Source organism: Dipodomys merriami, unplaced genomic scaffold (genome assembly GCF_024711535.1).
Source record: "Dipodomys merriami isolate MVZ:Mamm:240054 unplaced genomic scaffold, mDipMer1.0.p SCAF_27, whole genome shotgun sequence".
In the NCBI taxonomy this organism is placed as follows: Eukaryota; Metazoa; Chordata; class Mammalia; order Rodentia; family Heteromyidae; genus Dipodomys; species Dipodomys merriami.
Window position 1 is genome coordinate 7992488 of NW_027204159.1, and position 13507 is coordinate 8005994.

Sequence of the window (13507 nt, forward strand, 5' to 3'; positions counted from 1 at the left end):
AAATTCAAAGGCTTTTCTGATTGCTTTCTTGTTTTTAAATGGACATAAAGTCACTTGTAATTGAATGCAATAGCAAATCAGAAGAACATAGATATGATATAGTGCATTATATACTTCAATATAAGTAAAAGAGAATTTTTTGCATTTTCATGTCAAAGAAATGATAAATATTTAAAGTTCTGGATATGTTAATAACCCTGATTTGAGCATGACACAATAGATATATGTGTTGAAACACTGAATTGTACCCCATATATATTTATACTAGTATTATTGGTCATCTTCAAGAATTAAGAGTTTTGAGAAGGTTCATTAACATGGATAAGAACATAGCATGTAGAACATGAAGTCTAGGCCTGTAGCTCAGTGATAGAACACTTACTGAATATACAGAAGGCTCCAGGTTCAGCAAAAAACACTCCCCCCCCACTGTCAAATGCATTTTCTTTTCCCCTGAGCTTCCTAGCAGCCTAAGTAACAAGGAAGGCTGGACTTAAGGGAATTCAAATTTGATATTTTTATATGCGGGACAAAGGCCTTCAGGAAATGGTTATCCTAGTTTTAACATGATATTTTAAAAACCATTTTTCCCTCTAAATATTTAGGGGAGCAAAAGAAAAATTAACTCAATGAAACAGAAACAATGTTTAAAACATGTTAGCCAAGAAATAAAGAGCCATTTCCATATGTATTTGGTGTGAATGTAACTTAAACTCTGAATATTTCATGAATAAGAATTTTGGAATTATTTACGGAAAAACGTTTACGAAATAGTGGGTGAAATGGAAAGTACTCACAATTTCAGGCACCAGGTGTCGCTCTTTACTTGAGGGAAAGAGTTCGGCCATAGCTTGGGCTGCACAGTCCGGCATTCAGCATAAGCTGAACGCTGTAAAAGGATCCTTTGAACCTTCTCAAAAATTCAGCGCGACATTAAACCTGAACTGAAGTCTCTGGCGCTGTAAGTGTAAAGGATTTTTATTTTAGAAGCCAATTTCATATGCAATGGTAGGCTTTCAGAGAAGGGGATTGGGTACTCTGCGACTTCTGCTCTCGCTTCTGCTCCTGGCATACTGGAAGACCGGGAGCGGCCAGCTCCATTACTCCGTCCCCGAGGAGGCCAAACACGGCACCTTCGTGGGTCGCATCGCGCAGGACCTGGGGCTGGAGCTGACGGAGCTGGTGCCGCGCCTGTTCCGGGTGGCGTCCAAGGGCCGCGGGGACCTTCTGGAGGTAAATCTGCAGAATGGCATTTTGTTTGTGAATGGTCGGATCGACCGGGAGGAGCTGTGCGGGCGCAGGGCGGAGTGCAGTCTGCACCTGGAGGTGATCGTGGACAGGCCGCTGCAGGTGTTCCACGTGGAGGTGGAGGTGAAGGACATTAACGACAACCCGCCGGTCTTCTCTCTCAAAGAACAAAAGCTGCTGATTTATGAATCTAAGCAACCCGAGTCCCGCTTTCCGCTAGAGGGCGCGTCTGATGCGGATATAGAAGAGAACGCGGTGCTGGCCTACAGACTGAGTCAAAATGAGTATTTTTCTCTGGAGTCACCAACAAATAGTAAGCAGACGAAAAGACTGTCCCTTGTATTAAAAAAGTCTCTGGATAGAGAAAAAATCCCGGAATTTAATTTGCTACTGACAGCTACCGACGGAGGAAAACCGGAACTGACAGGCACAGTTCAGCTGTTTGTTCAAGTCTTGGATGTTAACGACAATGATCCGGAATTTGATCAGTTAGAATATAGAGTAAAGCTGATGGAAAACATTCCAGAAGAAACTCTTGTGATAAAGCTGAACGCCACGGATAGAGATGAAGGAGTAAACCGCGAGGTAACCTACTCCTTGTTATCCATCAAACCCAATGGAAGACACTTATTTACACTAGATGAAAATAATGGAGAAATGAGGGTCAATGGATCTTTAGATTATGAAGAAAATAAGTTTTATGAAATTGAAGTTCAAGCCACAGATAAGGGAACTCCCCCAATGGCCGGTCACTGTACCGTTTGGATAGAAATCTTAGACACTAATGATAATTCCCCTAAAATCATCGTGAATTCTCTGTCCTTCTCAGTCCCCGAGGATGCTCAGCCCAGCACCGTGATTGCCTTGATTAGCGTGTCCGACCTTGACTCTGGGGTCAATGGGCAGGTGACCTGCTCCCTGACTCCTGCCACACCCTTCAAGCTGGTGTCCACCTTCAAAAATTATTACTCGTTAGTCCTGGACAGCGCCCTGGACCGAGAGACCATCTCTTACTATGAGTTGGTGGTGACCGCGCGTGACGGGGGCTCGCCTCCGCTGTGGGCCACCGCCAGCGTGTCGGTGGAGGTGGCTGACGTGAACGACAACGCGCCCGTGTTCGCACAGGCCGAGTACACGGTGTTCGTGAAGGAGAACAACGCGCCCGGCTCGCACATCTTCACGGTGTGGGCGCGCGACGCGGACGCGCAGGAGAACGCGCGCGTGTCGTACTCGCTGGTGGAGCGGCGGGTGGGCGAGCGCGCGCTGTCGAGCTACGTGTCAGTGCACGCGGAGAGCGGCAAGGTGTACGCGCTGCAGCCGCTGGACCACGAGGAGCTGGAGCTGCTGCAGTTCCAGGTGAGCGCGCGCGACGCTGGCGTGCCCGCCCTGGGCAGCAACGTGACTCTGCAGGTGTTCGTGCTGGACGAGAACGACAATGCGCCTGCGCTGCTGGGGCCTCCCGGCGGCAGCGGCGGCGGCGGCGGCGGCGCGCGCAGCGAAGTGCTGTCGCGCTCGGTGGGCGCTGGCCACGTGGTGACCAAGGTGCGCGCGGTGGACGCGGACTCTGGCTACAACGCGTGGCTGTCGTACGAGCTGCAGCCGGCGGCGGCCGGTGCGCGCAGCGCGTTCCGCGTGGGGCTGTACACGGGCGAGATCAGCACCACGCGCGCGCTGGACGAGGCGGACGCCGCGAGGCAGCGCCTGTTGGTGCTGGTGAAGGACCATGGCGAGCCGGCGCTGACGGCCACCGCCACGGTGCTGGTGTCTCTGGTGGACAGCGGCCAATCGCCCAAGCTGTCTTTGCGTGCATCGGAGGGCGCCGTGGCTTCGGAGGCGACGCTGGTGGACGTGAACGTGTACCTGATCATCGCCATCTGCGCGGTGTGCAGCCTGCTGGTGCTGACGCTGGTGCTGTACGTGGCGCTGCGGTGCTCTGGGGCGGCTGTGGGGCGGAGCGAGGGCGCGTGCGCGCCTGGGAAGCCTGTGCTGGTGTGCTCCAGCGCGGTGGGGAGTTTGACTTACTCCCAGCAGAGGAGGCAGAGGGTGTGCTCAGCAGTGGTTCCATCCAATACGGATCTCATGGCCTTTAGCCCGAGCCTGACTCCCAATTTGGATAGAGAAGATGAAAGGGAGAGACAAGAGTCAGGATGTAACCACCTTGGACAGGTGAGTTTTTTTTTTAATATAAATTTCTCTTTTTCAAATGTGTGTGTTCAATTGTTTGGAATTCACTTTTGTGAAAAAATTTAATCTATTTTAAATTAAAAATAATGTCTCTTCAATGCTGGATTATTCCTATAGCTTGTCTTTTAATCATATAATCAGATGATGAAATATAAAATGTCTTGTTTTTTTCAATTATCTGTGAGAAAATTGTATATAGTAAGTGACAAAGATTACTTCTCTGCTTAGTTACTTGAGCAGAAGTAATCGCTTTTTTGTGACCTACTCACACCATTTTATCTCTAATCATAGTGATGTGGATGAGCACTGGGAGTCACTCTAATCTGGTGATGTTTGTTAGCAATGTTTTGCTGTGATTTTATTTTCATTTCATGAGATCAGTTGACCTTTGAAGAAAAGGCTTGTTTCAATTTGGGAACCCTCTTCATTTGCTCTGAAATGACTTACATTTTTTTTTCTATTGGGTTGAGTACTCATAATAGTGCTACTGCTGTGGAACAACCAAATTCAGCATATTTGGAGAAAAAGAGGCAAACCTTGCATTCTGTTCTGCTGCTTGCATTAAAATAATGTAATTTCTGTCTTGATTTTTCTCATGAAATGGCAAAATATTTGTCAAATACAAGTTCACACAAGACAGCTTCCAAAATAAACAAGGCAATTAAAATTCTTCAACTAAATAATGCACCATTGCTTAAGACATGCATGTATTAGTCATATATGAGCCATAATATCTGCTTTATCTGTTCATTAGTTTTTTATTTTTGTTGTTTGTAGGGCTTGAACTCAAGGACTGGGCTCTCTCCCTAAGTGCTTTTGCTGTAAGCTAAGGTTCTACCACTTTGGGCCACAGTGCCATTTATATATTCTCACAGGGACTTTTCTACCTGGGCTGGCTTGTCACCATGATCCTCAGATCTTAGCCTCCTGAGTGGGTAGGGTCATAGATGTGAGCAACTGGCACTCACTAGCTCCTCATTAGCTTTCTTTACTACTTTTCCAAAAGTTATCTCTATTAAGATAAAGGCTTGCTGACAATTGTTGCATATATTTGATATTTTAATGGCTTTATTTCTAATGACTATCTTTAATGTTCGTTAGTTTTCCTTTCCATATGGGATAATCATATCAAAAGAGTGTAAGAAAGATCATTTATCCCTAGACTATTGTTCTTCTATATGACTCTAAGATGCTGTAGAGTGATGGAACCACAACACCCTTAAGACTCACAAATGGCCATTTTCCCTTAACATACCAAACCATTTGCCACAGTATTTTGAAGGAATGCACGCTAAAGCTCATTTCTGATTCTTGGGACAAGAACATCATACTACAGCATCAATTCAATAAAATCAGTTTCAAGTATTTAAAATTAGGCAATGTGATACAAAATATAAAACATCTTTCAAGGAAAAGTGGTTAAATTATTATATCGATGTTGGAACCATGTAAAGATAATAAATGTGAATTTTATGTAGGCCATACATTATTGCCTATCCCTAAGTAAAGGTTGAAATTTAAGTTGAAATTTTAAAAAAAGCATTGGGTTATTTTGATTAAATTTGATCAATCATTACTTGTGCATGACAAAAATAATTAATGAACTAATTTTTTAAAAACAGATCTAGGTTTAGTCTTCATAAGATTACATTCTTTAGTATAAAATTATAGCTCCATTTTATTTTCTAGTTCAACCTTGTGAAAGCTAAATTTAGAATTCTATTTCTTTAATAATTTTATTATCTCAGTGTGTGAGAGCTACAAAATGCACTGTTTTTAATTAAAGTTCTTTTGCAATTATGGTATGCTGACATTTTTGAAAATGGAAAATATGGAATGAAAGACTTCATGATGACATTAGATAATATAAATAGTCTGGAAACACCAAAATTCAAATGTTTATCAAGTAGGCAGTTTTAGGATTGACTTATGCTTGTGGAACCATTCTCAGTTGTATTTTGCTTGTTGTTATATCAAGGTCTCTCAGTTGTTATTTTTAAATGTAAAAGGCTGGCAGAAAATTATGCACTTAGATTTTTTGATGTGTACATTCATGAGCTTATGAAATCTATAGTTACTTGTTCACTGTGACACTCTAGTCTTGAGTTAATCAATAATATTATAAATGATTTTTTGATTCTCACTTGCATCATAGTCTCCATTCTGATTTTCTGAAGAGCAGTACATTCTGAGTAACTACTAATTGGCCTATAGAGGAAGATTTAGAGAGGAAATAAATATCAGATTTGGCTCCAAAATACTTGGAGGTCTTTTGTATATTAGTCTTCCATTGTCACCATAGAATGCTGTGAGATTTGGAAGCTTTGACTCAACATTTTGCATGAAAAAAATTCATCTTGCTAGAACTGAACTCCATAGAACTGATACTCAGGTTTTGCTTTAAAATGTTAGAGGAGTGAGAACTGTGGCCATAAAAGCCATCATAATTAAGCACCAAGGAACCAAAAGTAATAACACTTCACTTATTTTTTATGAATTCTAATATTTACTGGTTTATGACTAAAACAATTTAGATAATGAAATAATGGTTAGTTTTTAAACATTTTAGTTTCATTTATTCGATGGTATATAATTCCTTCCAAATGTTCTATAAACTGCTTCAAAGAATAAAAATAATCAAAACACTGAATTGTAAGTCATAATCAGGCAGGAGTTAGGTATATTGTTCTTTAGCTTCAATCAGGCTATATTTCAAAGATTAGTGATAAGCTTTGGATCAGAAGTTTTAAAAAATTACATAGTTGACGTACTTTTGTTTTGTTACTATATCATATGTGTATATATACCATATATATATTTGTATATAAATACGTGGATATAAATACTATCATTAAAATGATGCATAAAAATATCCAAGAATTGAATAAGAGTGACCAACAAATGGGGTATCTATAAGAATCTAAGGATTTATCTTGTATATACATAATCTGTCGCATGATGTCGCTATAAACTCAGAATAAAAAAGGAACATTTTGTCACCGCACCCACATTCCAACCATTCATAGAAGAGGACTGATTCCATAGTGACTGGAACTCTAGACAAAACTTACTGCATAGATACATACAGAAATCAGAGACTCTTCATAAAAGATCTCCTGCTAGTGCTTCTTTAAAATAGGCAGTTCCACTTCAAAGGACCTCATTGTCTGCAATGGTGTTTATCTGGGGAGGAAGGCTGAGGTCCCAGCGTCTGCTGCTCTCGCTTCTGCTCCTCACTGCCTGGGAATCAGGGAGCGGCCAGCTTCACTACTCGGTCCCCGAGGAGGCCAAACACGGCACCTTCGTGGGCCGCATCGCGCAGGACCTGGGGCTGGAGCTGACAGAGCTGGTGCCGCGCCTGTTCCGGGTGGCATCCAAGGGCCGCGGGGACCTTCTGGAGGTAAATCTGCAGAATGGCATTTTGTTTGTGAATGGTCGGATCGACCGGGAGGAGCTGTGCGGGCGCAGCGCGGAGTGCAGCCTGCACCTGGAGGTGATCGTGGACAGGCCGCTGCAAGTGTTCCACGTGGAGGTGGAGGTGAGCGACATTAACGACAACCCGCCTTTCTTCACAGAAATAGAACAGAAGGTACTCATTTATGAGTCTGTCCCTCTGGACAGTCAGTTTCCTCTAGAGGGCGCTTCTGATGCAGATATAGGTGTTAACTCTCTTCTGACCTACATGTTAAGTGTAAATGAGTATTTTGCACTTAAAATAGTAACAAAAAAGGATAAGAATGTATTGCCTGTATTAATTCTTCGGAAGTTACTTGATAGAGAAGAAACGCAAGAACTGAGCTTATCATTGATGGTCATTGATGGAGGTAAACCAGAGTTAACAGGCTCTGCTCAGATTCAAGTAACCATCTTGGACGTAAATGACAACGCACCTGAGTTTGATAAGCCTAGTTATAGAGTTATGCTGTTTGAAAATGTCCAAAATGACACAAGAGTAATTCAAGTAAATGCTTCTGATCCAGACGAAGGTTTGAATAGAGAAATTTCCTATGGAATCAGAAAGATTATGCCAAGGAGCGAAAAATGTCTATTTTCAATAAATGCAGACACTGGTGACATTAGAATTTATGGGAACCTGGATTTTGAAGAGAACAATGCTTATGAAATTCAAATTAATGCCATTGATAAAGGAATTCCTTCCATGGTAGGGCACAGCATGGTTCTGGTGGAAGTTCTGGACCTGAATGACAACATACCGGAGATAATCATTACTTCAATGTCACTCCCTGTGCCAGAGGATGCACAAGTGGGCACGGTCATCGCCCTGATCAGCGTGTCCGACCGTGACTCTGGTGCCAATGGACAGGTGACCTGTTCTCTGACACCACACCTCCCCTTCAAGCTGGTGTCCACCTTCAGAAACTATTATTCATTGGTACTGGATAGCACTCTGGACCGAGAGACCATCTCTGAGTATAAGGTGGTGGTGACCGCGCGTGACGGGGGCTCGCCTCCACTGTGGGCCACCGCCAGCGTGTCGGTGGAGGTGGCCGACGTGAACGACAACGCGCCCGTGTTCGCACAGGCCGAGTACACGGTGTTCGTGAAGGAGAACAACGCGCCCGGCTCGCACATCTTCACGGTGTGGGCGCGCGACGCGGACGCGCAGGAGAACGCGCGCGTGTCGTACTCGCTGGTGGAGCGGCGGGTGGGCGAGCGCGCGCTGTCGAGCTACGTGTCGGTGCACGCGGAGAGCGGCAAGGTGTACGCGCTGCAGCCGCTGGACCACGAGGAGCTGGAGCTGCTGCAGTTCCAGGTGAGCGCGCGCGACGCTGGCGTGCCCGCCCTGGGCAGCAACGTGACTCTGCAGGTGTTCGTGCTGGACGAGAACGACAATGCGCCTGCGCTGCTGGGGCCTCCCGGCGGCGGCGGCGGCGGCGGCGGCGGCGGCGGCGCGCGCAGCGAAGTGCTGTCGCGCTCGGTGGGCGCTGGCCACGTGGTGACCAAGGTGCGCGCGGTGGACGCGGACTCTGGCTACAACGCGTGGCTGTCGTACGAGCTGCAGCCGGCGGCGGCCGGTGCGCGCAGCGCGTTCCGCGTGGGGCTGTACACGGGCGAGATCAGCACCACGCGCGCGCTGGACGAGGCGGACGCCGCGAGGCAGCGCCTGTTGGTGCTGGTGAAGGACCATGGCGAGCCGGCGCTGACGGCCACCGCCACGGTGCTGGTGTCTCTGGTGGACAGCAGCCAGGAGCCTAAGACTTCCCGGGTATCTTTGGGTGTTGTTGGCCCAGATACCTCGCTGGTGGGTGTGAATGTGTACCTGATCATCGCCATCTGCGCGGTGTCCAGTCTGTTGGTGCTCACGCTGTTCTCGTACACAGCCCTGCGGTGCTGGGCGGCGCCCGTACAGGGCACTTGCACATCTGGGAAGCCTGTGCTGGTGTGCTCCAGCGCGGTGGGGAGTTTGTCCTACTCCCAACAGAGGCGGCAAAGGGTGTGCTCAGGAGTGGTCCCATCCAATGCGGATCTCATGGCCTTCAGTCCTTGTCTTCCACAACCTCAAGAGGATGGTTTAAATCATCTCAGCGAAGTAAGTAATTGGCATCATTCAACTATTTTTGTTTCTTTTAATGCCTTGGTTTATAATTACATCTGTATTTTATTTTCCTTCATAATGTTATCCTGTTTGTTTTTGTCCCAGTCTTGGACGGTTTGAAATCAGAGCTTGGGTGCCGTTCCTGAGCTTCTTTTGGTCTTACATTCGTCTTTTGAGTAACACCTTGTTATTTTAAGTGACATTGGCCACTATGCTATTTTTATATACATAAAATATAACAAAATCATTAATTTAAATAATTTAAATATAATCTAAATGATGACTGAAAACAATTTGTTTGGATTTTTTCTCTCTTGGTGGCACATAAATAATAGCACATCTTACAATTAATGCTATTGTGTTTGTGGTGTTGGAAACTAAATTCATGGCCTTTGAATGCTAGGCAAGCACTTTATCCTGAATCCACATCCTCAGCTCTTATGATATTTTCTTTTTTGTTGACATGTGGCTTATTTTGTAGTCTAGGGTGGTGCTAACCTTAAAAATCCTCCTGCTTCAGCCCCTCAAATAGTAGGGCAACACCTTCCATGGTTGATGAGATTCTCTGATTTAAAGTGTCAGAATACATAGGGACCTCTGTGGCTGTCCAGGCCATCTACTGATACTTTCAATTGAATTACTCCCATAAATTATCAAATAAGGTGTATAGTGCAAGTTCTACAGCTACCAGCCATATTTTACAGATAAAAAATAAGTCCCATAGATATTGAGAAGTGGTTCATAACCTAGTTTCCCAGGATTCCAAAGTCATTATGTTGTTATACTACTCTGTTCCCATTATAGGTGAACCTTCAAAAGCACATTTTATGTTTTGCAAGTTTCTTCTACAGATGTATTAAAAAGCTTCTCTTTGATCAGAATATAAAACTTTTTACCTCTTTGCGTGGTTTGGAAGGTATTCAACGTTCTAGCATTTGCTTCTCTTCCAATATCTCTTCCTTTGGAATATAGCATATGTTTAATTGATCATCTTGAACTAATATGTTGAAATATATTGGCTGGGAAATATTCCCTATCTTAGAAGGGAGTGAGGTCCAGTGATTAGACATTATTTTATGCCAATATGTCTTGAAGGACAGATAACCTTTCAATAGAAAAGAGTTACAGGGGGAAAATAAATGAGCTTAGTTCTCTTTGTTGAATGTATACTCAAAGAACTAGAGATTCTGAAGTATGGAAAACCAGTAGATAATATTTATAAGAATTTAAATATCTAGAGACATGGAGACTTAAGTTATGGCAATAGAGATGAATCAAAAGAACCACATACAAGAGGCATTAGCAAAATAGAAACAGGAAATGATGACTGACTAAAGACATACAAGAGAAATTATAAAGTTGATAGCATTTGCTCTTTTAGTTTGGTCAACTGGGAGAATGAGATTTCCCCAAACTATATTTTCCAGCTGAGCTGCAGAACTTGTGTGTGTGGTGTGTGTGTGTGTGTGTGTGTGTGTGTGTGTGTGTGTGTGTGTGTGTGTGTGTGTGTGTGTGTGTGTGTTCAGTAAGGGATTGGAAAGTAACATTTAATAACATACTAATTTAGAGTTTCTAAGATAATTTTATTGCAATTGAAAATATGGGTGTGGAACTCAGATTATAGATAATGATTTGAGAGTATTTCCTTTATGAAAAATAAAATTGTGAAGGTATAAAATCATTAAGAGAGTTTGAAAAAAATAATATGTACAAGAAAAGATTTTAGGTGGGAAGTTGTATCAGTTTTTAGGGCTGCTATAAGAAATGACCAAAGAGTGGTATAAGATAAAAAAAAAAATTATTCTCTCACAGCCTTGGATCAGGAGTTGATTAGGCTGGGTTTCCTCTGGAGAACTGAGAGGAGAACCTTTTTATTTGACCTACTATAATAGACTTGAAATCACAGGGAGACTAGGCAACTGCTAGCCAACATAAAATCAATATGCATGTTAATCTAGGCGAAGAAAATGAGATAAACAGCAGTTTTTTCTAGAAGTATTATGTTTAAATACATAATTAGAAGTGTTTGAGTATCTTATCGGTGCAAGAAAGAAGTAACTGAAGGAGACACTAAAGGAAAGACAGGCATCAGGGAATGAAGGTGAAGATGAAAATGTTAAGAAGAAAAGAATGGAAAATAGTATTGCCTTAAAATGGTGGACCATTTTTCTTTGAACCAATAGGGAAAAATAGATACTTTTATAAAAAAGTATTGATGTTAAAAAAAAGAGCCCTTAAGTTACTGTTTTATGATTTATATCTCAAAGGGAAGATGATGTGAAAGTCGTAGTAGGGCTGAAGTTGAGACAGAAGATTATAAATTTCTTTGAGAGTTGAATTAAAGATGATTTAGATTTATCATGGTTAAACAAGGACTTTTTTCGAGCAGACCAATAGGAAGAATGGAGAAAATGTATAGTTAACTGTATGTTGGCGTCTAAAGAGAATGTTAGCAGAAGAATTTAAATAGATGAATGATTTGAGGGTGTCTCATGTCTATACAGTAAATGATTGACTATGTGGTGTAGGTGGAGAAGTGAAGCAATGTAAGTAGAATCTGATAGACAAAAAGTGCTTGAATAAGTCAAGGGACTATTGTAAGAGCAAGAATATTGTAAGAGTAAAATATATTAAAATGATGGACCAGGAGAGGATTAGGAGGGCAAGAGAATACCAAATACTCCACATAAATTTTCTGGTGAGCAGGGCCACAGATATGAATATAAATGGTTATGAAGCTACCATTTCAAGTATACTCAGAATAAACATGGTAATTATTAAAGCCTGGAATTATTTTTTTTGGGGGGGTCTGGTTGTGGGGCCTGAACTCTGGGCCTGGGCGCTGTCCCTCAGCTCTTCAGCTCAAGGCTAGCACTCTACCACTTGAGCCACAGTGCCACTTCCGGCTTTTTTTCTTTTTGCTTATGTGGTGCTGAGGAATTGAACCCAGGGCCTCAGGCATGCAAGGCAAGTGCTCTACCACTGAGCTACCTTCCCAGCCCTAGAGCCTGGAATTTTATGACTTGGTATCCATAGCAACAGAAAAAAGCAAAATTCCTTTCTCTTTCTTGTTAAAGGTGTATTAACATCTTTGTAGTTATTGTTACAGACTTGGGACACTAGAATCAATTTAGATGATAGTAAGGTTCAGTAATGATGAAATAAGATTGGGGAGAAAAAAGAAATTTAACCTGTAAGTGCTTTAAACATTATTAAATGCATAGGTTGTTTTTTGATGTATTTTCTACAAAGAGAACTGAAATATTTAGAATATTTTTGTACAGATTACTGTGTGCTTATGTATAAACCACAGACTCACAGTTGAGTAGACATTTCCTACAAGCAAAAGTATATTCATACTTCACACTCAGAAGAATGTATAAATGATGTATTCATTGAACTTTTTATCTGGTACTGAGATTTGAAATCAGGGCCTGTGCTTGCTTGGTTGTCCCTCTACCATTTGAACCACACTCCTAGCTTCCAAATCAGGTATATTACTTACTGACATCTGCCAATATTGGTTTCATTATGTTACTGCTAAGTTTCCATTTGGAGTCAACGGCTGTTGTGTGTGTAAGGTCTTGAAAAATATCACAAAAAAGGAGTTACCACCAAGGCCTAAGGGCCTAAAAGAACTAGAAGATGATTGATCCAAAAAACATGTATGATATTCTCCATTTAAAGATTTGCATATTAATTTAGACATGTAAAATATATTGTGGAAAAAGTGGAAGACACAAAATATCATTCAAGGCAGAGTGGAATAGAATGACTACTTCTGGAAAGGCAAACATTGAATCTTCAACCACATATTTGCAAGAAAAATCAGAAGATAAATAAAGCTCTTAAATCGCTGGGAAATGGGAAGATATTCATCCTTACACTTACACACTCATGCACATGGTGTCGCTCTTCACTGAAACACTTCTGAAGAGAAAGCTACCGTTTCTTCCTTCCTCCAGAAAATTTGCCAGGTATTGGAAAATCTGTTGCAAATTCTCCTGCACTAGGACGTCATAAAAACTGGTCCTTGCGAGGCACTTTCAGGTAAAATATTTTATATACTGTAGCCTTTTGAGTGTATCATGCGGTTTTCCTGGCAAAGAAGCCGAGGATCCTGGAGCCTGCTGCTCTCGCTTCTGCTCCTTGCTACCTGGGAATCTGGGAACGGCCAGCTCCACTACTCCGTTCCAGAGGAGGCCAAACACGGCACCTTCGTGGGCCGCATCGCGCAGGACCTGGGGCTGGAGCTGACAGAGCTGGTGCCGCGCCTGTTCCGGGTGGCGTCCAAGGGCCGCGGGGACCTTCTGGAGGTAAATCTGCAGAATGGCATTTTGTTTGTGAATGGTCGGATCGACCGGGAGGAGCTGTGCGGGCGCAGGGCGGAGTGCAGTCTGCACCTGGAGGTGATCGTGGACAGGCCGCTGCAGGTGTTCCACGTGGAGGTGGAGGTTAAAGATATTAATGATAACCCACCAGTATTTCCTGAAAGGAACAAAAGCATAATCATTGCAG

The 13507-nt window shown here is 43.0% G+C and overlaps 1 protein-coding gene across 12 annotated transcripts in view; it reads left to right on the forward strand.

Annotated features, from left to right (window-relative positions):
* The window catches only part of LOC138837419 (protocadherin alpha-C2), a 218732-nt gene that overhangs the window by 88024 nt on the left and 117201 nt on the right, over positions 1 to 13507 (forward strand). Inside the window, exons 1-2 of one of the 12 annotated variants that reach the window (XM_070036203.1) lie at positions 6500 to 8983; positions 12274 to 12354. The exons of 8 other annotated variants lie outside the window; for them this stretch is intronic. In XM_070036203.1, the coding sequence (XP_069892304.1) occupies positions 6605 to 8983; positions 12274 to 12318 (2424 nt within the window). In that variant the 5' untranslated portion in view covers positions 6500 to 6604 and the 3' untranslated portion in view covers positions 12319 to 12354. Of the gene's footprint in view, positions 1 to 926; positions 3415 to 6499; positions 8984 to 12258; positions 12355 to 13507 lie in introns of those variants that run through there. 3 more of the 12 variants (XM_070036201.1, XM_070036191.1, XM_070036197.1) reach the window with 3 other exon arrangements.